At 40.4% G+C, this 27178-nt stretch overlaps 1 protein-coding gene and 1 pseudogene across 2 annotated transcripts in view; both read left to right on the plus strand.

Annotated features, from left to right (window-relative positions):
- The window catches only part of MFSD14B (major facilitator superfamily domain containing 14B), a 123416-nt gene extending 111564 nt beyond the window's left edge, over nt 1-11852 (plus strand). For both annotated transcript variants that reach the window (XM_040227190.1, XM_040227253.1), the window contains 4 exons: nt 5853-5965; nt 7426-7523; nt 9252-9394; nt 10104-11852. In XM_040227190.1, coding sequence (XP_040083124.1) covers nt 5853-5965; nt 7426-7523; nt 9252-9394; nt 10104-10355 — 606 coding nt within the window. In that variant the 3' untranslated portion in view covers nt 10356-11852. The remainder of the gene's footprint in view (nt 1-5852; nt 5966-7425; nt 7524-9251; nt 9395-10103) is intronic.
- A 10569-nt stretch (nt 11853-22421) lies between these two features.
- Nucleotides 22422-23115, plus strand: LOC120865022 (annotated as a pseudogene).
- Nucleotides 23116-27178: the final 4063 nt, after the last annotated feature.

The raw sequence follows: 27178 nt of genomic DNA on the forward strand, positions 1-27178 counted from the left end.
GGGAGCTCGTGATCAGAAGGCCTCTGGATATTCTTTCTCTGTGGCTCCATCCATTCATGAACTTAGAGGACTCCCTTGCATAGGTTCCTTTTCTGTTGTTCTACACGTCAGGCACATAGAGGGGCCCCCTGACTGGAGTACTGCTCTGTAGATCTGCATGTCAGGCATATCGAGGGGCCCCCTGGGTGGGGTCCTACTCTGTATTTCGGTGCATCAGTCACTCAACGGAGCACACTGGGTGGGGTCCTACTCTGTAGTTCAGTGCATCAGGCACTTGATGGGCCAGCTTCTCTCTTGTTCTGTGCTGATGCTGGCATGTGGGGAGAGAGGGCTATGGTGATGGCTCCACCCTCTAGGTGTAACTCAGCAGTATTGCCTTGCATTCCGTGGCTGCCTGGCTTTCTTCCACAGGCATTTCTCACCACAGACTCCTCCCTCACGGCCCCTCAGCCTGTGTCTCTGCCATCAACAGGAGCCCTCACCCTGGAATTGCCCCACAATTCCTAAACTCCAGCTCCAAGCTGCTGCGCCTTCCAGGGGACCAGTGTCCCTGTCTGGGGTATGTATGGCTGCAGCAAGGACAGTCTGATTCTCATTCCACTTAGGCTGCCACAGATCAGCTGCTTCACTCTCAGCCTTAAGTGTTTCTCCTCTACCCAGCCAATTGCCCTGATGCCAATTGCCTGGATCCCTGTTTTAGTTCCCAGCCAAGGGCAGGTCCGGTCCTACTAACACTCCTGTTTTTCCCCCTAGTCCCTTCATCCTACTGAGTTCTGTGTGGTTCTATATATTCTTTTCCATTGGTCAGATACTCCTGTCTGCTCTCAGCTGGTGTTCTACAAGTACTTCTGTGTCTGAAGGTATATTCCTGATGTATCCATGGAGAGAGATGTACTCCACATCCACCTACTCCTCCACCTTCTTGTTCCTTTTAGAATTTGATATAAATTTTTAGTGCTTTTTAGAATATGTGTGGTTACCCCTAACACATAGGTTTGGCACGTAAAAATTTGCTTATACAGCCACCAACCACAGTCTTTCTCCACTATTCTGAAATTAACCAGAAGAATGTTTCAATATTATTTTAATACTGAAAAATAGTGAAAGGGAAAAACAGAAGTGAAAATTTGTAAATATTACAATTTTTGCTATCCACAAAACTGAAGAAATATGTAAGTCAGTACATTAGGATTATATATAATTACTTCATGGCAATTAGAGGGGGAAAAGGTGGAAGTAGTGAGAGATTTCCTCTTCCTGGGCTCTAAAATCACTGCAGATGGTGACTGCAGCCATGAAATCAGAAGACATTTGCTTCTTGGCAGGAAAGCAGTGACAAACCTAGACGGTGTATTGAAAAGCAGAGACATCACCCTGCTGGCAAAGGTCTATATAGTCAAGGCTACTATGGTCTTCCCAGTGATCACGTACAGTTGTGAGAGCTAGACCATAAAGAAGACAGAGCACCGAATAACTGATGCCTTCGAACTGTGGTGCTGAAAAAGACTCCTGAGAGTCCCTTGGACAGCAAGGAAATCAAACCAGTCAATCTTAAGGGAAATCAACCCTGAATCCTCTTCAGAAGGACTGGTGCTGAAGCTGAAATTCCAGTATTTGGTTATCTGATGTGCACAGCAGACTCAGTGGAAAAAGCCCCTCATGCTGGGAGAAATTGAGGGCAGAAGTAAAAGAGAGCACCAGAGGATGGATGGCTGGATGGCATCACTGATGCAATGGGCATGAACTTGGGCAAATTTCAGGAGATGGTGAGGGACAGGGAGGCTGGTGTGCTGCAGTCCATGAGGTTACAGAGTTTGACATGACTAGGCAACTGAACAACAATAATTAAACGTTTCCTCATCTTTTATAAATACAGGACCACAAAAAGCAGGGCATATGTGTTTCGAGTTAATTCATTGTTATGCTTAGGTACATTCACTCTATTGTATGGGACTGCAGAGAGGCTGTTTCCCTGAAATAGCTATGTTGTTCAGTTGCTAAGTCATGTCCAACATTTCATGACCCCGTGGACTACAGCATGCAAGCTCCTCTGTCCTCCACTATTGCCCAGAGCTTGATCAAATTCATGTCCATTGAGTCAGTGATCCTATCTAATTATCTCATCCTCTGCAGCCCCCTTTTCCCTTTGTCTTCAATCTTCCCAGCATCTGGATCTTTTCCAGTGAGTTGGCTCTTCCCATCAGGTGCCCAAACGATTGGAGCTTCAACCTCAGCATTGGTCCTTCCAGTGAGTATCCAGGGTTGATTTCCTTTAGGATTGACTGGTTTGATCTTCTTGCAGTCCAAGAGACTCTGAAAAGTTTTCTCCAGCACCAAATTTGAAAGCATCAATTTTTCAGTGCCCAGCCTTGTTTATGACTCAACTTACATCCGTATGTGACTACAGAAAAACCATAGCATTGACTATATGGACCTTTGTCAGCAAAGTGATGTCTCTGCTTTTTAATATGCTGTCTAGGGTTGTCATAGCTTTCCTTCCAAGGAGCAAGTGTGTTTTAATCTCATGGCTACAGTCACTGTCCACGGTGATTTTGGAGCCCAAGAAAATAAATCTGTCACTGTTTCCACTTTTTCCCCTTTTATTTGCTGTGAAGTAATGGGACTGGATGGCTTGATCTTAGTTTTTTTAATGTTGAGTTTCAAGCCAACTTTTTCACTTTAATCAAGAGGCTCTTTAGTCCCTCTTTGCTTTCCTACCATTAGAGTGGTATCATCTGCATATCTGAGGTTGTTGATATTTCTCCTAGCAGTATTGATTTCCGCTTGTGATTCATCAATCTCAGCATTTCTCATGATATGCTTGGCATATAAATTAAATGAGCAGGGTGACAATATACAGCCTTCACGTACTTCTTGCCTCATTTGGAACCAGTCAGTTGTTCCATGTCCGATTCTTACTTTGCTTCTTAACTTGGATACAGGTTTCCTGGGAGACAGGTAAGGTGATCTGGTATTCCCATCTCTTTAAGAATTTTCCACAGTTTGCTGTTTTCCACACAGTCAAAGGCTTTAGAATATAGTCAGTGAAGCAGAAGTATATGTTTTTCTGGAAGTCCCTTGCTTTCTCTATGATCCATCAAGTATTGGCAATTTGATCTCTCATTCCTCTGCCTTTTCTGATCCCAGCTTGAACATCTGGAAGTTCTTAATTCGTGTATTGCTGAAGCCTCGCTTGAAGGATTTCAAGCATAACCTTGCAAGCATGTGAAATGAGTGCAATTGTATGGTAGTTTGAACATTATTTGACATTGCCTTTCTTTGGAATTGGAATGAAAACTGACCCTTTCTGGTCCTGTGGCCACTGCTCAGTCTTCCAAATTTGCTGATTTACTGAGACAAAGACTTCTTATCTCTCCTTGCTATTTTCTGCACTCAATTGGGTATATCTCTCCCTTTCTCCCTTGCCTTTCACTTCTCTCCTTTCCTCAGCTATTTGTAAAGCCTTCTCAGACAACCACTTTGCCTTCTTGCATTTCTTTTTCTTTTGAGATGGTTTTGGTCATTGACTCCTATACCGTGTTACAAAGCTCCATCCATAGTTCTGTAGTTACTCCATCAGATCTACTGAATCTATTCATCATCTTCATTGTATAATCATAAGGGATTTGATTTAGATCTTACCTGAATGGCTCAGTGATTTTCCCTACTTTCTTCAGTTTAAGCCTGAATTTTACAATAAGGAGATGATGATCTGAGCCACAGCCAGCTCCAGGTCTTGTTTTTGCTGAGTGTATAAAGCTTCTCCATCTTTGGCTGCAAAGAATATAATCAATCTGATTTCAGTATTGACTATTTGGTGAAATCCATGTGTAGAGCCATCCCTTATATTGTTGGAAGAGGGTGTTTGCTATGACCAGTGCGTTCTTTTGGCAAAAGTCTATTAGCTTTGGCCCTGCTTCATTTTGTACTCCAAGGCCAAACTTGCCTGTTACTCCAGGTATCTCTTGACTTCCTACTTTTGCATTCCAGTCCCCTATAATGAAAAGGACATCTGTTTTGGGTGTTAGTTCTAGAAGGTCTTATAAGTCTTCGGAGTACTATTTGACTCATTTCTTCAGCATTAGTGGTTGGGGCATAGACTTGGATTATGGTGATGTTGGAATGGTTTGCTTTGAAAACGAACTGAGATCATTTTATTGTTTTTATGATTGCACTCAAGTACTGTGTCTTGGACTCGTTTGTTGACTATAAGGGCTAACCCATTTCCTCTAAGGGATTCTTGCCCACAGTAGTAGATATAATGGTCATCTGAATTAAATTCACCCGTTCCAGTCCATTTTAGTTTACTGATTCCTAAAATGTTCACTCTTCCATCTTGTGCTTGACTACGTCCAACTTGATTCATAAACATAACATTCCAGGTTCCTATGCAGTATTGTTCTTTACAGCATCAGACTTTTCTTTGATTACCAGATACATCCACAGCTAAGTGTCATCCCTGTTTTGTCCAACCCACTTAATCCTTTCTGCAGCTATTCATAATTGCCCTCTGATCTTCCCCAGTAGCATATTGCATTCCTTCCGACTTGGGGGACTCATCTTCTGGTGTCATATCTTTTTGCCTTTTCATACTGCTCATGAGGTTCTCCAGGCAAGAACACTGAAGAGGTTTGCCATTCCCTCCTCCAGCAGACCACATTCTCTCAGAACTCTTCACTGTGATCCATCCATGATAGATGGTCCTGCAGGGCATGGCTCATAGCTTCATTGAGTTATGTAAGCCCCTTCATCACAAGGCTGGGATCCATGAAGGGGCTATATGCTATTTTAAAGCATGGTAGGCCATGTGAAACACTCTTCTGTGATAAGTCTGTCTAGAAGAGAAATGAGAATGCCACAAAACTGTTTTCCCAAAATACTAGAACTGATATACCTCATAGGAATACATTCAGGTAAACGCCTTTTACTTCTTAACTATATTAGTCAGTGTAAATTATGTTAAACTTTCAAGTTGCTTATGATTTTTTTTAAATATTAACTCTAGTTAGTTAGCCCAGATTCATTATCTTATCCCCTTTCAGTCTATCTCACCTACTTTTTTAGCAGAGTGGTGGCTCAGACAGTAAAGAATCTGCCTGCAGTGTGGGAGACTCAAGTTGAATTTCTGGATTAGGAAAGTCCCTGGAGAAGGGAATGGCAACTCACTGTGGTATTCTTGCCTAAAGAATTCCATGGATAGAGGAGGCTGGTGTTCTGTAGTCCATGGGGTTGCAAAGACTTGGAGATGACTGAGTGACTAACGTATTTTATATTTGTTAAAATCATATTTGTATCAATCCAACTTTGTGAAACTGTTAACTCCCACCAATTGGACTACAAGAAGGTCAAAGCAGTCAATCCTAAAGGAAATCAACCCTGAATATTCATTGGAAGGAATGAAGCTGAAACTCTTAATACTTTGGCCACCTGATAACAAAGAGCCAACTCATTGTAAAAGACCCTGATGCTGGGAAACATTGAAGGCAGGAGGAGAATGGGGCAACAGAGGATGAGATGGTTCAGTGGCATCAACGACTCAATGGACATGAGTTTGAGCAAACTCAGAGATATAGTGGAGGACAGTGCAGACTGATGTGCTGCAGTCCGTGGGGTCAAAGAGTTCGTAAACAGGTTTTTGGGGAGGAGGCTGAGGGCCCTAAGCACAAGTCAGTTTGGGAAGCCCTTGAAGCTTCACTTCTTCTGGAGCTACATCAGTACTATGTGGCTTCCAAGGTGTCAGGTCAAGTGGGCTGCAATTAGAGGTTCTTGGTCACCATTAATGGACTTTTCCACAGAGCTTGCATCAAATCTCTATGCTTATATTTCTAATGATTATCCCCTTTGCTTTGCAGACGGTCTTTCTTACTAGCTTGATGAGATCATTAGGGAATAAGAACACTGTTCTCCTTGGTTTGGGCTTCCAGATGTTCCAGTTAGCCTGGTATGGTTTTGGATCTCAAGCATGGTAAGTTTCTCCAATAGATTCTCATGACAGATTTATCTTTCAGACGAGCTTGAATTAGTTGAGTGTTCATGCAAAAGAAGCAGGAGTTACTTTACTAGCATAGTGTATTCAAAATTTCAGAAACTCTTTAGCCTTAGTTTGAGGAAGGGTACAGCTAGATAATTCTACATTATTCAGACAGATTGCCTTCACCTCAGCAAGCTTTCAGTGAGATGTTACTTAACTAAGTATATGTATCTCTTTCTCCAACCCTCCAAAAAAAATTTTATGCCTAATTGTTAAACACATTTGTCACTTTTTGGTGACAGCACATATAGTCAAAAACAAAACAAGAAAACAAGGAAAAATGACTGATTATGGCAGGATTTACCGCTATAATTAGCTGAGTGACATTGGACAGTGACATATTCTTTATAATATAAAGTATGTGAGTTATATGAACACTAAGATCTCCTTCAAAAGCTTCTGTACCCAGAGGCAGTGATTACTTCTAACAGTTAGATTCCTGTTAATAGGAAAGGAAGTCAAACTAAGCCCTGTGCAATAAGAAAAAATAAAAAGAAGTGAGTACTGTTTGTTGTGTGGCAAGTTTCCTTATGTGCCTATTACCAAATACTACAGTTCATATCTTCATTTAAAATGTTTGACTTGGTCCTTATTTTCCAACCAGAAATGAATGACATAGTTTAGAACCTAAAATGCTTTAGGTGGTTAGTGGTAGATTCTTCTTGTTCTTGGAAACCTTAATTTTAGTCCTATGAACTTTGGTTCAACAGCTGATTCTATCGACCTAAAGGGTTTTTCCTTTTAAGTAAGGTTATTCTTGTCATCCCCAAGACTGTCTGGCCAAACAGGTTTTTAGCTCAGTTGGCGCTGGACTTTGCTCACGCTCACGCTTAATACTAACACACACGTAAGGAACATAGGTTCTTTTCATTGAGACAAAGGTCTAAAGGAAACAGACTTGGAAGTCTGCAAGATGCCATCCTGAGCTTCAGGTCTCCATTTTTCTCAGTTGGTTGCACACAACACTTTATTGAGGGTAGGAAACTGAGCAGCTTAAGGGCAGTATGGAGGGGAGCCTTTGAAAAGTACAAAGGAAAAAGTGGAAAATTGGTGAGAAAAAATGTGGATTTACAGAAACAAGAAGTACTTTTGAATTTCATTGAGCTTGCATTTAAAGATGGCAATAGAGAAACCAGTAAGAAATTTAACATATTTTGACAGGTAAGATAAAGAAATGAAACTTTCCCAGCTCATGAAGTGATCAATATTAGTATTAACAGTGTGCTGTGTAACATTCTAGGTTTAAAAAAAAAAATTTTCAAAGAGGAAAAAAAATAAATACAACTTAACGTAAGACAACAGAAAGCCTTTTGTGCTTTTGCCGCTTGTACTCTGAACAGCTCTCTCACTGGGGCTGGCCTGCCCCCTGACCACAGCCTGACCTGTCATTGCAGGATGATGTGGGCAGCAGGGATTGTGGCCGCCGTGTCCAGCATTACGTTCCCAGCAGTCAGTACCCTCGTCTCTCAGAATGCAGAGTCAAATCAGCAAGGTGAGGTCACTGTCCCCCTCACTGTTTCTTTCCCTCAGTGGAGATGTACCTGCCAGAAGCATGAGCATCTCTGAGCCTTTTTCCACATCAGCATAGAAACAGGTTACAGCTGTGTGGTCCCTGCTGAACAATCATACCTCTTTACTTTGGCAAATAGGAAAATTCTCTTTTCCTTCCTGCTTTGATTTTATACTCATATTTTTGAAATCTGGACACAGCAAGTCAGAATTCTTAGAAATACAATTATCTAATTCCTCTTTTGACTCTTCTTTTATGTTACTGTCAGAATTTACTAGACTATACTCAAATATTTTAACAAATATCTGTTAAATAATTGATAGACTAGCTAGTAAAACAATGAGTTCTTTATTTAATCACTGTAATCACTGAAGTTTCTTTAATTTGGAATCACTCAAAGTCCATTATTTACTCAGTTTAGAAAATGATTCTTTGAACAGATAACTCTGCGTAGTTCTTGATATTTGGATGCAGAGTGAGAGACAAAAGTAAGATGACTATGTAGAGTAGCACTGTAAATGTCGAGACTCCTCATCCTTCTTGTGCCTCTGGCTTCCCTTTCAGGTACTTCTTACTGCTGAAATTAATTATTTTCCTTCTCCATCAGGAAATAGTGAATTTTTTAAAAAATATTATGTCTTAGAGATCTTTAAAAAGTTTCAATAAAGAAAAACTGGACTGGAAAGGATAGTCTATTGGTTGCACTTATTTTTTCACATTGGAAATTAGCCATTTTATTCATATCTACTTTTGTTTTTTAATTTTTTTTTAACAACAGATCCATGCTGGTTATCTATTTTAAATATAGCAGTTATCATTTGAAGACCTCAAATCTGTGTGCTATCCTGTTATGGTCACTTAGCTGACTGCACCCTTGGGAGATGCTGTGGTTGAAGTAAAGGCATGAGCTATCTGTGAAGGATAGGCATTGCCTGGGCTCTAAGAGACTCTTACCTTATCTCTCAGGGCATGAGTTTGCTTTGGCTTCTTTTATCCTTACACGTATTAATACATATGTTTCTAAATGTCAGCAAATAAACTTATTAGAACACAGCATATTAGGTTGAATTATATTTGACCGTTTTTGACTTACAGAAAAATCTATCTCATGATTCAAGCTAATTTTTTACCTGCCACATGAGACACCAGAGATACCTAGAAATTGACTCTTCTGGGATTTTTCAGTACAGGTGTACTTGGAGTACAGCCATCACTGTGAGGAACAGAATCTGTCAGAAGGTGCTAGAAGCACACAGGTTCAGGACCCCTGTGGCTGACACTTGGGCAGGGATCCTAGATGCAAAGGAGAGATTTTTATTGTAAAAGCACCATTAAATAAGTAGAAGAGAAAAATCTCAATCCATAAAAAAATAGAAATTGCCTATAAATTGGGAGTATTAAAAATTTTCATTTTATCATTCCCTGTTTATAGGAAGATCTGTTGTTCAGGGGGAATTCAGCCTCAAAGGGATTTTAGAAACATCAGTGTCATTTCATATCCTTATAGATCTTAGGACAGGTAGTGAGGACAGCATTATAAGGGCATAGAAAAGGACAAAGAGACATTTGTACAATGAATGGATATCAGTATGATGGGTACTCAGTCTAGCTTAATCAGTATTTTATAGTTTGAAAGAAAAGGCTGTTAGGTCTCCAGTCTTGAGATGCTTTTGTGAGAAGACTGGCTCCCTTCTCTTTGTTCTGACTTAGGAGTTGCCCAGGGTATCATAACTGGAATAAGAGGACTCTGTAATGGCCTGGGGCCAGCCTTGTACGGCTTCATATTCTACATGTTCCATGTGGAACTGACTGAGCTGGAACCAGGATTGATTTCTAACAACGCCGCCCTACAGGTAATTTGGTAATAAACCTAGTTTTTAACAATTGTGTCTGATTAGAACAAAATCTTGTGACCTTAAATTTGGCAAGTGTTCTTACTTTTATAATATTACTATTGTATTTGACAGTAGTGTGTGTTCATTGCTTCTTGGGACTAGGGCAGGATCATTTCGGTGATAATGTCTTATGTAAAATATTTGTCTTGCCTTTGTTCAGATTCTGTTTTCACCTACATAATTTCTCTGGTCAGAATGCTGTCCTCTGGTGAAACTGAGGCCAAATAAAAGATGAAATGACCTAAACTTCCAGCTACAAATTGAGCTAAAGTGCTTTTTCTACCTTTTATTTGCTGTTACTTCCCTCCTTCCAATCTGTGTTTAATATAGATTTCTGTACAAAACTGGAATTAATGTTCTTACGTATACAGACTGCATGATCTCTGGTCACAGGGCAAGCTTAGAGATAACAGTTGTGCTTACATAATTGGTTAAGCTGTCTGAAAGTGTTACACAAAGCAGTGATTAGTTGCCCTCCATTGTATTCCAGACACCAGGCTTTGTTAGAATTTGCCATGACAGTTAATGAACATTTGCTAATGAGAAAATAACTCACTTTTCAGTGGTGTGGTTTTTATTTTTTTATTTTTTTTGGCTTATCCAGTACTAATTTTAGTTTGAAAGGCTAACCAAATTCTTCATCTTCATTTGTTTCCACACCCACCAGGGAGCTGTCATCCCAGGCCCACCATTTTTGTTTGGGGCATGTATAGTTCTTATGTCTTTCCTGGTTGCTGTATTCATCCCTGAGTACAGTAAAAGCAGTGGAATTCAAAAACACAGCAACAGTATCAGTGGCAGCCTGACCAACACTCCAGAACGGGGCAGTGATGAGGACATTGAGCCACTACTGCAGGACAGCAGCATCTGGGAGCTTTCTTCCCTTGAAGAGCCTGGGCATCAGAGCACTGAGCTATAAATTCTGCAGAAAAGATTCTGTGGACGCCATCTCTGAGAGCCATGGCGGAACCACACCACATGGAGACTTGGTGCTGGAACAGAGATACTAGTAGCACCCTTCAGGGCTGAGTTTGAGAAGTAACGACCTCCATCCCTCTGTCTTCCTCCCCTTCCTCCTCCTGTGCCTCTTCCACCATTCTTTTCCTTTTCATTATACATTAGAACTAAATAAGGTTTGAAATATACTTTTCTGCAAATAATATGCAACTCTCAAAGTTATCTGGGATCCACATTCAGAAACTCAAAATCTGTGGTAGAAATGGTGGCTTTCCTTTAATAATGTCAGTGTAGGAGTGATCATGTCCTTTTCAAAAGGTGCAGGATTGTAATACACCTGCTATCTCTGACAAAATTTAAGATAAAAAATCCCTTATTTTCTCCTCTCCTGTTCCTCTAAACTGTGTGCACTTATCCCATGACCATTTGTGAGTGGCTGCTTCAGGAGTCACTCAGTATCAGGGGTCTGTTGCCTTTGTTCTAAGGTCAGCAAAAACCTAGTCTTACTCTCCTTTCCTTCTCTGCTTCCTATTCTTGGCTAGAATGAGATTCAGCATATACACCTCTGGATAGTAACAATACTGATTAGTATTATTTAATACCTTTACCAGAGGAAGGAAAATTTTTTAATAAATCTAAATCATGAAGAACTAGCAGTTCAGATTCCTGGACCTAATGTCTTGGTTAGATCCATGGTGATTTTACAGAAGAAAAACATACATCAAGCATTCTGGTGGCAACAGAAATTGGAGAGTGCTTGTAAGAAGGTTTTCAACAATGTAAACATTCCTAAGTGCAGATGAGATTTAGTAACTGGATACCAGTGGAGTTTATATCCAAGTTTAGACTCATGTAATGTTTTATTACTATTTACTCCCACCCATATATCCTGTGTCCTGCTTTTCACTGTATCACATCCCTACCTTAACTGTTATATGTAGGCATTTGTTTTCAGTCTTTGTTTTCATCTGTTATCTGCCTTTTAAATCTCATAGGAATATGCACAGCAAATCTCTTCCTAAAATATGGGTTTAAGAAGCTCAGTTTCACAAGTGTCTTGCTAACTTTTCAAGATGTTTTATGGACAAAGAAAACTTTACAGATGTATGTGTGTTTTGCTGCACAAGTAAGTGGAGCATTAACTAGGGCCCATCTTTAACATAGCACTCCTTTGAAAGTTTTATAGGTATGAAATATATGTAGCTATATCATAAGGAGTTTTAATTTCTTTTGATGGGGTGCTGTGTAAATCTTGTATTTATAAATATAATGAAAGTATTGACAAAATATATATATACAACTTTTATAAAGGATTGTGTACTGACTGAATACATTTAAAAATATATATATTTTGAAACCTGTTCTGCTATGAACAAAGATAACATATCTTTTTTTACTATGCTGTTGGTTTTTAAGTTAAGCTTCCTAATGCATAATAAATTTGCAATGAATACTTTTATGTATTTTGTATTTCTTTAAAGCAAATGGTACCATTGATCTTTAGGTTCTCCTTTGGGTGACTTCCAGCTAAAATAAGTTTTTAGTCCATAAGCTAATGCGAAAGATATGTGTATTTTCAAAATTAGTTTCATTTCACAATCTTCAAAATGAGTTCACAACTTTTTAAAAATTTTTCAAAAAGCAGGGATACAAACAGTTACTTGTACACCCGTGTATATTAGCAGCATTATTCACAGTAGCCAAAAGGTGGAAGAACTCAAGTGTCCATTGTTGGGTGAGTGGATAAAGAAAATATGGTATATACACAAATGGAATATTATTCAGCCTTTGAAAGGATTCTAACACATGTTACAACATGGATGAACCTTGAAGATGTTATACCAAGTGAAATAAACAGGACACATACTTTTGTCACAAAAGGACAAAAACTATATGATTCCACTTACATGAAATAACTAAGTCAAATGCACATAGAAAGTAGAATAGTGGTTGCCAGGACTTGGGGGAAACGGAAGTGGGAAGTTATTATATAGTGGATAGTTTCAGTTTTGGGCTTTCCCTGTGGCTCAGCGGTAAAGAATGTGTCTGCAATTCAGGAGATTCAGGAAATATGGGTTTGATCCCTGGATCGAGAAGATCTCCTGGGGGAGGAAATGGCAACCCACTCCAGTATTCTTGGCTGGAAATTCCCAGGGACAGAGGAGCCTTGCAGGCTATAGTCCATGGAGTTGCAAAGATTTGCAAGAAAAGTTCTGGAGATGGATGGTGAGGCTGGTTGCACAACAAGGTAAATGTACTCAATGGTGTTGAACCAACCTAAAAATGGTTAAAATGATCCATTTTATTATTAAGTATATCTTGTCACAATTTTTTTTAAAACTTAGGTAAATTTTTTAAATTGAGAAAGAAGTCACCATTTTAACCATTCTACAGTGTACAATTCAGTGATGTTTAGTTTATTCACAAAGTTGTGCAACAATTAGCATCAATTCCAGAACATTTCCATCATCCCAAAAGATAGACCCCATCCCCATTAGCAATCACTACCAATTTCCCCATCCCCATCCCCTGGAAACCAGTAATATACTTTCTGTGTCTGTAGATTTGCCTGCTTTGAATGTTTCATATAAATGGAATCGTACAGTATGTGACATTTTGTGTCTGGCTTCTTTGACATACAATGTTTTCAAGGTTCATCCATGCTGTATCATGTGTCAAATTTTATTCCTTTTTAAGGGTGAATATTTTGTGCATATACCAAATGCACAAAATGGAATTTTCCTTTATTCACTTATCAATTGATAATATCATTTGATATTTGGGTGGTTTTCACTTTTAGGTTAATATGAATATTAACCCACTGTAAACATTCTTGTCCATGTTTTTTGGTGAGCATATCCTCTTAGGTATATATCAGGGAGTAGAATTGCTAGGTCATTTAGTACTATTTTCCCATTTGAGGAACTGACACATCAGCTCCACATTTTACCGTCCTATCTGTAATGTCAGAGAGCTTCATTTATGTGTATCTTTACAAATACTTGTTTATTTCTATTTTGTTGCCTGTTGTTTGTAGACATTCTATTGGGTTTAGAGTGGTATCTCATGCTTTTGATTTGCATTTCCATAATGACTAATCATACTGAGCATCTTTTTGTGTCTTTACTTGCCATTTATATATACTTTTTTTTTTTAATGTCTATTCAAATCCTTTGCCTATTTTTGAATCAGGATGATTGTCCTATTGTTGAGTTGTAAGAGTTGTTTATAAATTCTGGACACAGTTCAGTTCAATTGCTCAGTCATGTCCTACTCTGCAACCCCATGAACCACAGCACGCCAGGCCTCCCTATCCGTCACCAACTCCTGGAGTCCACCCAAACCCATGTCCATTGAGTCGGTGATGCCATCCAACCATCTCATCCTCTGTCATCCCCTTCTCCTCCTGTCCTCAACCTTTCCCATCATCAGGGTCTTTTCAAATAAGTCAGCTCTTTGCATCAGGTGGCCAAAGTACTGGAGTTTCAGCTTCAACATCAGTCCTACCAATGAACACCCAGGACTGATCTCCTTCAGGATGCACTGGTTGGATCTCCTTGCAGTCCAAGGGACTCTCAAGAGTCTTCTCCAACACCACAGTTCAAAAGCATCAATTCTTCGGTGCTCAGCTTTCTTCACAGTCCAACTCTCACATCCATACATGACCACTGGAGAAACCATAGCCTTGACTAGATGGACCTTTGTTGGCAAAGTAATGTCTCTGTTTTTCAATATGCTGTCTAAGTTGGTCATAACTTTCCTTCCAAGGAGTAAGGGTCTTAATTTCATGGCTGCAATCACCATCCCCAATGATTTTGGAGCCCAGAAAAATAAATTCAGCCACTGTTTCCACTGTTTCCCAATCTATTTGCCGTGAAGTGATGGGACCAGATGCCATGATCTTAGTTTTCTGAATGTTGAACTTTAAGCCAACTTTTTCACTCTCCTCTTTCACTTTCATCAAGAGGCGTTTTAGTTCTTCTTCACTTTCTGCCATAAGGGTGGTGTCCTCTGTATATCTGAGGTTATTGATATTTCTCCCGAGAGTCTTGATTCCAGCTTCTGCTTCATCCAGCCCAGCATTTCTCATAATGTACGCTGCATAGAAGTTAAATAAGCAGGGTGACAATATTTAGCCTTGAGATACTCCTTTTCCTATTTGGAATCTGTGTATTGTTCCATGTCCAGTTCTAACAGTTGCTTCCTGACCTGCATATTTGCATGGAATATCTTATCCCAGCCCTTCACTTTCAGTCTGTATGTGTCCCTTGTTTTGAGGTGGGTCTCTCATAGACAACATATATAGGGGTCTTGTTTTTGTATCCATTCAGCCAGTCTTTGTCTTTTGGTTGGGGCATTCAACCTATTTATGTTTAAGGTAATTATTGATAAGTATGATCCCGTTGCCATTTACTTTATTGTTTTGGGTTTGAGTTTATACACCCTTTTTGTGTTTCCCGTCTAGAGAATATCCTTTAGCATTTCTATTGAATGGTTTGGTGGTGCTGAATTCTCTCAGCTTTTGCTTGTCTGTAAAGCTTTTGATTTCTCCTTCGTATTTGAATGAGATCCTTGCTGGGTACAGTAATCTGGGCTGTAGGTTATTTTCTTTCATGACTTTAAGTATGTCTTGCCATTCCCTCCTGGCCTAAAGAGTTTCTATTGAAAGATCAGCTGTTATCCTTGTGGGAATCCCCTTGTGTGTTATTTGTTGTTTTTCCCTTGCTGCTTTTAATATTTGCTGTTTGTGTTTGATCCTTGTTAATTTGATTAATATGTGTCTTGGGGTGTTTCGCCTTGGGTTTATCCTGTTTGGGACTCTCTGGGTTTCTTGGACTTGAGTGATTATTTCCTTCCCCATTTTAGGGAACTTTTCAACTATTATCTCCTCAAGTATTTTCTCATGGTCTTTCTTTTTGTCTTCTTCTTTTGGGACTCCTATAATTCGAATGTTGGAGCATTTCATATTGTCCTGGAGGTCTCTGAGATTGTCCTCATTTCTTTTAATTCGTTTTTCTTTTTTCCTCTCTGATTCAGTTATTTCTACTATTCTATCTTCTATTTCACTAATCCTATCTTCTGCCTCTGTTATTCTACTATTTGTTGCCTCCAGAGTGTTTTTGGTCTCATATATTGCATTATTCATTATATATTGACTTTTTTATTTCTTCTAGGTCCTTGTTAAACCTTTCTTGCATCTTCTCAATCCTTGTCCCCAGGCTGTTTATCTGTGATTCCATTTTGATTTCAAGATTTTGGATCATTTTCACTATCATTATTTGGAATTCTTTATCAGGTAGATTCCCTATCTCTTCCTCTTTTGTTTGGTTTGGTGAGCATTTATCCTGTTCCTTTACCTGCTGGGTATTCCTCTGTCTCTTCATCTTGTTTATATTACTGCGTTTGGGGTGTCTTTTCTGTATTCTGGATGTTTGTGAAGTTCTCTTTATTGTGGGGTTTCCTCACTTTGGATGGGGTTGTACAGGTGGCTTGTCAAGGTTTCCTGGTTAGGGAAGCTTGTGTTGGTGTTCTGGTGGGTGGAGCTGGATTTCTTCTCTCTGGAGTGCAATGAAGTGTCCAGTAATGAGTTATGAGATGTCAGTGGTTTTGGAGTAACTTTGGGCAGCCTGTATATTGGAGCTCAGGGCTGTGTTCCTGTGTTGCTGGAGAATTTGTGTGGTATGTCTTGCTCTGGAACTTGTTGACCCTTGGGTAGTGCTTGGTTTCAGTGTAGGTATGGAGACATTTGAGCTCCTGTCAATTAATGTTCCCTGGAGTCAAGAGTTCTCTGATGTTCTCAGGGATTGGACTTAAGCCTCCTGCTTCTGTTTTTCAGTCTTATTTTTACAGTAGTCTCAAGACTTCTCCTTCTATACAGCACCATTGATAAAACATCTAGGTTAAAGATGAAAAGTTTTTCCACAGTGAGGGACACCCAGAGAGGTTCACAGAGTTACATGGAGAAGAGAAGAGGGAGGAGGGAGTTAGAGGTGACCTGAATGAGATGAGATGAAATCAATAGAGGAAAGAGCAAGTTAGCCAGTAATCACTTCCTTATGTGCACTCCACAACTGGGCCACTCAGAGGTGTTCATGGAGTTATACAGAGAAGAGGGAGGAAGGAGACAGAGGTGACCAGGAGGATAAAAGGGGGGAAATCAAACGGAGAGAGACAGATCCAGCCAGTAATCAGTTCCCTAAGTGTTCTCCATCATCTGGAACACACACAAATTCACAGAGTTGAGTAGAGAAGAGAGGGGGTAGGGAGGAGACACAGGCAACCTGGTGGAGAAAAAGGAGAGTCCAAAGGGTGAGAGAGCAGTCAAGCCAGTAATCTCGCTCCCAAGTAAAAAGGGTACTGAAGATTGGGTTCTTAAAGGTACAGAATTGATAACAAATACCAAAAAGCAAAGATTAAAAATCTAGATAGAGTTTGGAATTTCAAAAATACAATATTAAAAGAAGAAAAAAAAAGAAAATTAACAAAGTCACAAAAATTTTATATGAAATTTTCTTTTAAAAAAATAGGGTCTTTTTTTGGCAAAGTAATAGTAGGTTACAAAAGTGAAAATTAAAGGAGTAATAGAGGACTTAAAAATTTTTTTTAATTAAAAAAAAAGAATGATCTTAAAATAGTAAAAATATATCTAAGACTTTCTCTGGTGTTGTTGTGGATATTGTGGGTTCAATTCATTTTCGGGTAGTTCCTTGGTCTGGCTTATATTTCTCAAGATCTATAGGCCCCTTCCTATGTAGTCGGTACTGCTGCTGCTGCTGCTAAGTCACTTCAGTCATGTCTGACTCTGTGCGACCCCATAGACAGCAGCCCACCAGGCTCTGCCGTCCCTCGGATTCTCCCGGCAAGAACACGAGTGGGTTGCCATTTCCTTCTCTGATGCATGAAAGTGAAAAGTGAAAGTGAAGTCACTGAGTCGTATCCAACTCTCAGCAACCTCATGGACTGCAGCCTACCAGGCTTCTCCATCCATGGGAGTTTCCAGGCAAGAGTACTGGAGTGGGGTGCCATTGCCTTCTCTGATGTAGTCGGTACTAACAACAGGGTTTTAATCTATTGCACCTGTCGCTTCCAAGGCAGTTCCCTCTGTTTTAGCTTCTGTTTGCTGGTCTCTTCAGTGTTTGATTTCTGCCCTGACACAAAAGGGGCGGTGGTGGACACTTTTTTTAGGCTCACTTGTTCAGTTGCGCTGTGGGGAGGGAGGGATGCTGCAAACAAATAACACTGGCATGTGCTTGCCGTGCCTCAGCCACACTGGGCCTACCCCCACTCACAGCACGTGTACCCTCCCTGCCCACACTGCTCAGGCTCTAGATTGCTCTGCCGGGAACCGTCTGAGGCCGGCCCTGGGCTGCATGCACCTCCCAGGTCTAAGCCGCTCAGGTTCAGGCACTCGGATAGTCCTCAGAGACGCAGACTCAGTTGGGCCTGCGTTTTGTGCCCTTCTCAGGTCCAAGCAGCTCAGGTGATAAGGTGTTTGGTGAGTGCGGTCGCTGTGACTTATTGCCTCCAGTCTCTGCCGCTCAGTTTTCTGGGTGTACAACCGGCGCACCTTCTCAGGCAGATGATGACTGTCCAGAACCCCAAGAAGTCTTAGTTAGCAAAGAAGCCTGCTTACAGTTTTGTAGATAATGTCTCTCTGGGGCTGCGATTGCCCCCTTCCGGCTCTGGCTGCCTGTCACCAGAGGGGGATGGTCTGCAGCCGGCTATCTCTGTTCAGTCCTTTGTTCTGTGCGCGGGCCTGGCGGTGTCTTAGGTTAGGGCTGGTTTTTCACGTGGTAGTTATCCCACAGTCTGGTTTGCTAACCCAAGTTAGTTCGCTCAGATTGCTCTCAGGCATTCAGGCCAGATCCTTACTCTAAGCAATGCAGCCCACATCTTCCTGCCCAGCCCCTGCTTGCTAGTGGCAGATGCAGGCATCTGTGCTGCTTCTCCGCTGGGGGAGTTACCGTTGGGCTCATAATCTGTGGGTTTTAATTATTTATTTATTTTTCCTCGGTGTTATGTTGCCCTCTGTGCTTCCAAGGCTCGCCACAGACTCGGCAGTGAGAGTGTTTCCTGGTGTTTGGAAATTTCTCTCTGTTTAAGACTCCCTTCCCGGGACAGAGCTCCATCCCTACCTCTTTTCTCTCTCTTTTTGCATTATATTTTTTCCTACCTCCTTTCAAAGACAATGGACTGCTTTTCTGGGTGCCTGATGTCCTCTACCGGCATTCAGAAGTTGTTTTGTGGAATTTACTCAGCGTTTAAATGTTCTTTTGATGAATTTGTGGGGGAGAAAGTGGTCTCCCCATCCTATTCCTCCACCATCTTTGAGAAATCTGTTCCCATCTCTTTCAGAATTTTCCACAGTTTATTGTGATCCACACAGTCAAAGGCTTTGGCATAGTCAGGAAAGCAGAAATAGATGTTTTTCTGGAACTCTCTTGCTTTTTCCATGATCCAGCGGGTGTTGGCAATTTGATCTCTGGATCCTCTGCCTTTTAACGTTTTGCGATAAAACTTGTATAAAACCGGAAGAGAAGAAAATGCTAACTCTACATGTACACGCACACCAGTAAAAGGAAGGAGATGATAGTCACCTGCTCTGTCCTTGCTTCTGTGACTGGTCATGTGACCTTCGGTTCAGCTCAATCACTCAGTCAGGTCTGACTCTTTGCAATCCCATGGACTGCGGCACACCAGACTTCTCTGTCCATCACCAATTCCCAGAGCTTGCTCAAACTCATGTCCATCAAGTCGCTGATGCCATCCAACCATCTCATCTTCTGTCATCCCCTTCTCCTCCTGCCTTCAATATTTCCCAGTATCAGGGGCTCTTCCAATGAGTCAGTTGTTTGCATCAGGTGGCCAAAATATTGGAGCTTCAGCATCAGTCCTTCCAATGAATATTCAGGACTGATCTCTTTTAGGATGGATTGGTTGGATCTCCTTGCAGTCCAAGGGACTCTCAAGAGTCTTCTCAAACACCGCAGTTCAAAAGCATCAATTCTTCAGTGCTCAGCTTTCTTTATAGTCCAACTCTCACATCCATACATGACTACTGGAAAAACTAGCTTTGACTAGACAGAAGTTTGTTGGCAAAGTAATGTCTCTGTTTTTTAATATGCTGTCTTGGTTTCCTTCCAAGGAGTAAGCGTCTTAATTTCATGGCTGCAGTCACCATCTGCAGTGATTTTGGAGCCCAAGAAAATGAAGTCTCTCACTGTTTCCATTGCTTCCCTATCTATTTGCTATGAAGTAATGGAACCAGATGCCATGATCTTTGTTTTTTGAATGTTATAAGTCAACTTTTTCACTGTCCTCTTTCACCTTCATCAAGAGTACTTTGGCCACCTCATGAGAAGAGTTGAATCATTGGAAAAGACTCTGATGCTGGGAGGGATTGGGAGCAGGAGGAGAAGGGGACGACCAAGGATGAGATGGCTGGATGGCATCACGGACTCGATGGACATGAGTCTGAGTGAACTCTGGGAGATGGTGATGGACGGGGAGGCCTGGTGTGCTGCAATTCATGGGGTCGCAAAGAGTTGGCCCCAACTGAGCAACTGAACTGAACTGAACTGAACTGAAGAGGTTTTTTTTGTTTCTCTTCGCTTTCTGCCATAAGAGTGGTGTCATCTGCATATCTGAGGTTATTGATATTTCTCCCAGCAATGTTGATTCCAGCTTGTGCTCCATCCAGCCTGGCATTTTGCTGATGTACTCTACATATAAGTTAGTTAAGCAAGGTGACAACATACAGCCTCAATGTACTCCTTTCCCAATTTTGAACCAGTCCCTTGTTCCATGTCCGGTTCTAACTGTTGCTTCTTGACCTGCATACAGATTTCTCAGGGGGCAGGTAAGATGGCCTGGTATTCCCACCTCTTTAAGAATTTTCCACAATTTGTTGTGATCCACACAGTCAAAGGTTTTGGCATAGTTAATGATGTAGAAGTAGATGTTTTTCTGGAACTGGCTAATATTTAAAACTTCTGCTTCTACCCATTCCACTTCCTTGACCTTCAATAAAACTTCAGCTTTTTGGGGTTTTCTGACAGGTAACCAAGATCTAAATTACTAACGGATCTGCACCCTCAGTAGTTGTACCAACATCATCATCATTGTCATTAGTATCTGTAATTTTTCAGTAACTTTGCTACTAGGCATGGAGTACTAAGAACTATCTCAGAGAATCCCTGAAGTCCTGGACATAGTTTTCCTTTCCCCTCACTGGCAGCACAACCCCTTTGTCTCCTGCCTCAGTGGCATGAGAAGGCCAAGTAGGAGTCTCATCTCCCAGTGCAGTGGAACCATAGATGTTTCACCTCATAGCAGCATTACCCACTTCTCCGACTGACATCTCTCAGAATTGCAAAGAGGGTTTATGTTCTTAGGTGTGATGGAAAGAGAAGCCCCTCCACTTCCTCCCTTGCGTCTTAATTCCTTAGATTCTGGCTCAGAGTACATTATATCATTTCCCATGCAAAGCTATGGAGCTTGGATTTTATTATTTTTAGGTTTTTTCTTTCTCAGTTCTGTGATTAAGTCAGAAGGAATGACCATCTTGGCTAGGTCTCCCTGTCTCTTTCTAGCTTGCTTATATTTGAAAACTTTTTCTTCCTTTCTTTTTATTTTTAATGTTTATGTGTTTGTCTAATCCTCCTTGATACTGAGCCCAGAAATCTGTCTCATTCCTATTACCAGTGCAACTCCACTGGAATGGCCTGAGCTATGATGTTCTCTGCAGTGACTCTCACATGTCTTACGTGTCAACTAAGAATAACTGTGCATGTTTGTCTTTGGGATACTAAAATACATGGATCTCTAATACTGGTTGTTATTATTTTAGTTCTAATAACTTGATTTTATATTTTGGTCATTTGGGCTAAGAAGAATAAAAAAGCTTATATTTTCTAAGATTTTTAAAAGGAACATTTCTTGTAAAAATGTTATGAACAACCCCATGAGATTTGAGGGGCAGAGGTGAGGTGACGTGGAGATTATTACTGTTCATACTTGAGTATGAATTGAAATTTTCTTTACAACTCTGCCTGAGATTAGCTTCATTAAGTTGAATCATTTATAATGTTCAAGAACATGAACAGGAAAAGATAAATGTATTACAAAATATTAAGATACATTAGATGTATTAGGGTACTTCAGTATGTTAGCTATTTGGGGATTTTTTTTATGGGTTATGTGTGTATATATAGCTGCTTTAATGGCCATCGGGGCCTTTTTTTATTTATTTATTTTTTTTTTTTATTTTACTTTACAGTTCTGTATTGGTTTTGCCATACATTGACATGAATCCACCACGGGTGTACATGCGTTCCCAAACATTTTTTAAAAGCTGTTACTTGTCTTGGAAAGAGGGTAATGATGATTAGAGTCATTGTGTTTTAAAATATTATGACCACTAGATGACAGTGGTTATACAGTGGTTTTAGAGGTTAGGCCTAATGCAGAGCGTTGCTTGATTCTATTAGAACTTTTACTTTAAAAAAAAAAAAAAAGAATTTTGTGACAATGGACATTTTTAAATATCTGCATACCAAAATTCTTGAGCAGTAAATAAAAAGAAGAGTAAAAGGAAAGAGTGGTAGAAGCATAAAAAGTACATTCATCTATTTTCTTTTCTGACTGTTGTAATTTTAGAAGACAGCATGTCCTCTTCTGTCATGTAAGAGTACTTGAGCTTTCCTTGTTCTAGTCTGACTTTTCTATCAGTGTGACAAGCTGCCAAAATTTCACTTAGGGAAGTTCTAAGTCTCGCCAATTGCTGGTTTCAAACTTGAGAGTTTAGAGAATCAGCAAAGATAATTGTGAATTTTCTATTGTATGCTGTTGCTTTGTACTTATACAATAATCAAAAAGCCTTTGTCTAAATAGATTTAAAATCTACTTTACTGCCATTAAAAACACAAGAAATGTTCTTTCCCTCAAGAGTTTTTAGGAGACCAAAATTCACTTGAAAAGATGATAATTGGGGCCTGGTCCCAGCTTACTGGTGACGGGCTTCACTAACATGATCATGGCAGCTCAGACAGGTAAGAGAGCCCAAAGGTGGTCTCAGGATGCCGTCCAAAGTCGCCGCAGCTGCCAGAACCCTGGCTCTAGCACAGTGCCTATGAGGAATGTCAGTTATTTAGCTTCCTGTGGTATACTGATGAGCAGAACTCTTCCACTACCTACCTCAATTTTGCCTAAAAAGATACACGCAAAAACCTTCTTCAGAATTACTGCACCATTAATAAACAAAAGAATATTCAGAAAGGAGAATTGTAGGTTATTCTATGCAGGAAATGTATGATGGAATGGAGAATTACATGCATTTTGTTTCAGATATAATATCAAGGAGATCTGAATACTACAAAACACGATTAGAAATTGGATTTCCACTTGTATTGAAGTGCAGTATATCAGTAGTAACCTTGGTGAAACCACATTTGGTGAATGAATCCTGTACTGATGGGAAGCTCTTCAATCATTTGGAGACTATTTGGCATTTTCACCCAGGTCTTCCTGACTACCCAAGAACTTGTACTTTGGATTTTTCTATTTCTTTTGAATTTTGCTACACTCTCAGCTTACCACAATAGTTTTTCAATGGAGTTGTAAAGCAGATGGTGGCTGCCTTTGAAAGAAGAGCATGTATGCTGTATGTTCCAGAAACAAACATACCTAGGGAAATGATGCTTCATGAAGTTCATCACATGTAAAGAAAAAAATGAAATGGTCACCTACTTGTATCTGGTTTACTCACTTTAGGAAGTGCTTTAATCATTTGCTTTCAGAAGTCAGAAAGTATTTGTCAAACTCAGCTTTGATTATAAACCCACACCGTTGAAAATTTACACTTGGAATATGGAACCACATGTACATAGAATTCAATCAAGTATAATTCAGAGAAGTATGTATGTTAGCATATTTACAATAATAGGATGTCATCACTGTTGCTAGAATACTGATATCACTCTTTTGAGCAGAAACTGAAACTAAATTTAAACCTTTTAATTATTACCTCACCTGAAAGAGGTTGGTTGAGATACTCATGCAGTGTGTACTGTATTAACCATGTCACATTTAAGTTATTAATTTCAGACTATTAATAATTTATTGCCTTAGGGCCTGCCTCATGGCTTAGGATATCTGAGTAATAACCAGATATTTAGAGTAAAAACTGACTTTAAAATACTGTTAGTGAAGGTTCCCGGGCACTTTTCTTATTTTTAAATTGTCCCTATGGGTAGTAGTAGATAATTCAGTATTATACTAAGGTTTACTTCCAGATAAACAACAACTATTTTTTTTTTTTTTTTTGGTGGTTAATCCCAGGGGGGTTTTTTTTTTTTTTTTTTTTTTGGTCCAGAGTTTTAAGCTACTATTCTCATAGTTTGCAACCCTCACCCTGATACTCTGACTGCTGTGTCAGTAGTGCTGAATCCATGTCGAAGTTTGCCTACAGCAATGGGCAATAAATCAAGATAAGTTGGTTTATACGTCTGCAGAACCATGCATCCTTATTTCCTATTTATTGTGCATATTCACTTTCAATAATGTATTTCAAACTGATATTTTTATAAACAATCAACATAAGGACTGAAGTGGTAACTTAATAAAGTTAATTTGTTTATTTTTTGTACAGTTAAAAAGAAAAAGATGAGGGGGAACAGATGGCAGAGGAATAGGTGGAGGTGGAATACATCTCTCTTCATGGATACATCGGGAATACACCTTCAGACACAGAAGTGCATACAGAACACCAGCTGAAATCGTACAGGAGGACCTGACCAGTGGAAAAGCATATATAGAACCACACAAAACTCAGTAGGATGAAGGAACTAGGGGAAAAAACAGTGTTAGTAGGAGTGGATATATCCTCTGTAGGTGGGTGGACAGAAGCAGGGGTCTGATCCCCACAGAAGGGCAATTGTCTGAGTCAGAAGAGAAACACTTAAGTGAAACAGCTGATCTGTGGCAGCCTAAATGAATGAGAATTAGACAGGCCTTACCACAGCCATACATACCCTCAACAGGGACGCGGGTACCCTAGAAGGCGCAGCAGATGGGAGCTGGAGTTTAGGGATTGTGGAGCAAACCCAGTGCGAGGGCTGCTGTTGACTGTGCAGAGACGGATGGTGGCGATGTGAGAGGGAAGATCGTGGTGGGAAATGCCTGCAGAGGAAAGCCGGGCAGCCATGGGAGCAAGGCAGTGCTGCTGAGTCACGCACAGGCTGTAGCGCCATCACCATAGCCTCTCTCCACACACCAGCATTGGCAGCTGAACGACGGAGAGACTGGCCCATCAAACACCTGAGGCACTGAACTACAGAGTAGAACCCCACCCAGGGTGCCCCTTTAAGTGCCTGCTGGGGTCTACGGAGTAGGACCCCAGTCGGGGGGGAGGGGGGGCTCTATGTGCCTGACGTGTAGAACAACAGAGAGGGACCCCAGACAAGGGATTCCCTCTAAGTGCCTGACCAGGAGGAGCTACAAAGACTGGCCAAAGAGGCCTTCTGATAGCCAGCTACAAGAGGCTCGAGAAAAGACTCTGACAAGGCCATAACTCCTGCCACGGAGGCAGTTTGTGTCCCTGCACACTTGATGCTGCCAGGGTCCCTGCAAGCCAAGCAACTGCACCACCTTCATGCTCAATTCTCGCTGGGGCAGAGCTACCACACGCAAAATAATAAAGTCTTGTGTTTATGTGCACAGGGTCACTTTGGTCCTGTCTGGCTCTTTGAAACCCTGTAGACTGTGGCCTGCCAGGCTTCTCTGTCAGAGAGGGGGGTTCTCCAGGCAAGAATACTGGAGCATATTGGCCAAAACTGGTTGCCATACCTTTCTAGAGCACTATATTTCCTGCTGCCCTAGCCGCCAACTCCTCTGAGTACCTGGTGCTGCCAGAACCCCTCCAACCCAAGTAGCTGCACCACCTCCACACCTGGCCCTCACAGGGGCAAACCCAAGCCCTCCACGGCAGCCTCAGGAGCTAAACCCCACTGGACAACCCACATGAAGAGGTGGAAATAAAATCACAGTTGAAACCCAGGGGCAGTGTGACTAAGGAAGAAGACCTAAAACCTTCCCACCAGCTATACAAGCTTCAGATTAAATCCACATAATCAACTAGGCAAACTCTGTATCTATGGAATATATAAAAGGACACTGAGAGCTCCTGCAAAGGAAAACGCACTAGCTCTGATAGCTCTGGACATTGGAGGCAAGAACACACAGGAGTAGGGCCAGATTAGAATCTCAGCAGCCCCCAGAGCAGGTCCAGAGATCAGCACAGTGTTGGAGGGCATCCTAGCGAGGTGAGGTGGACTGTGATTCGCAGCACGAGAAGACTGACAACAGTGACTCAAGAAAAATATTTATTATTCTTATTTTTTTATTTGTTCTGTAGATTCTTTTGGATTTTTTTCTCCACACTCCCCTCCACCCCCCGTTGTAGTTGTCGATTTTATTGGCACTAAGAAATCCAATTAAGCTTTTCAGCTTTTTTTATTCCTTTCTCTTTCCTCAGTCACATTTTTTGTTGTCATAAACCTCTGTCTCTAGGTTGGGCTTTTGCAGTTCTGTGGAGTTTTCCTCTTTTCTTCTTTTCTTCTTTTCTCTTTTTTTAATTTTAACTTTTATATCTATTATTTTTTTCTACATTTATTCCTTTGTTTGCTTTTACTACTGTTATTTTCCCCTTGCAGTTAATCTTTAATGTATATAAATCTTTGTCTACCTCTATTTTACTTTGCATATCTATTCTTTCTTTTCTTTCTCTCCTTTCCTCTCAACATATTTGTTCGTTTTATTTTCATTGCATTATTCCCCAATTGGCACCTTGCTTTAGTTTTGTTTTCCAGTTTGTGCTTTAATTAGTTTTGTTTTGGTAGATATAATTTTTGGTTTCCTTTGTTCGCTGGGTCAATCTATTGTACTTAATATTTTTTCAACTGTTTTCATTTTGCTTTTGGGTGTATATGTGTATATTCAGTCACACGTTTTATTGTTATAAACCTCTGCCTCTACACTGAACTTTTGCAGTTCTGTGAAATTTTCTTCTTTTTTCCCTTTTTTCTTCTTCCATTTTTTTTCTCTTTTCTCCTTTTCATAAGTTTTAATTTTTTTTAACCTATTATATTTTTTCTTCATTTGCCTTTCCTACTGTTCTTTTCCCCTTGCAGTTAGTCTTTAAGGTATACAAATCTTTTTCATCTACCTCTATTTAACTTTGCATATCTACTCTTTCTTTCCTCTCTTTCCTTTCCACTCAACATATTTGTTAGTTTTGTTTTCATTGCTTTATTCCTCACTTGACACTTTGCTTTACTTTTGTTTTCCAGTTTGTGCTTAAGTTAGTTTTGTTCTTAATTGGTAAGTAAAATTTTTGATTTCCATTGTTCACTGGATCAATCTACCGTACTTTATTTTTGTTGGACTGTTTTCACTTTTTTCATGGTTGTATATGTACCTGTGTATATTCCATTATTTTAATTATTATTTACCTGATTTTGTACATGCCATTTGTCTGGGGTTCATCTTTGGTTTCTCATTTTTGGATATTTGTTTCACTTTCCCTTAATGCCAGAACAAACCACTTGTTGAACCCTCATTTCTGACCAGAGATCAAACCCCTGAGCCTTTGGAGTGGGAGCATTGACTCCAACACCCTAGACTACCAGAGAACTAACCCTAGGAAGTATCACATAGTGAGAACTCACACAAAGGAAACCACTTGAATACAAGACCCGGCATCAGCCAACCACCAGTAGTAGCACCCTG

This window comes from Oryx dammah, unplaced genomic scaffold (assembly GCF_014754425.2).
Source record: "Oryx dammah isolate SB20612 unplaced genomic scaffold, SCBI_Odam_1.1 HiC_scaffold_1, whole genome shotgun sequence".
NCBI lineage: Eukaryota > Metazoa > Chordata > Mammalia > Artiodactyla > Bovidae > Oryx > Oryx dammah.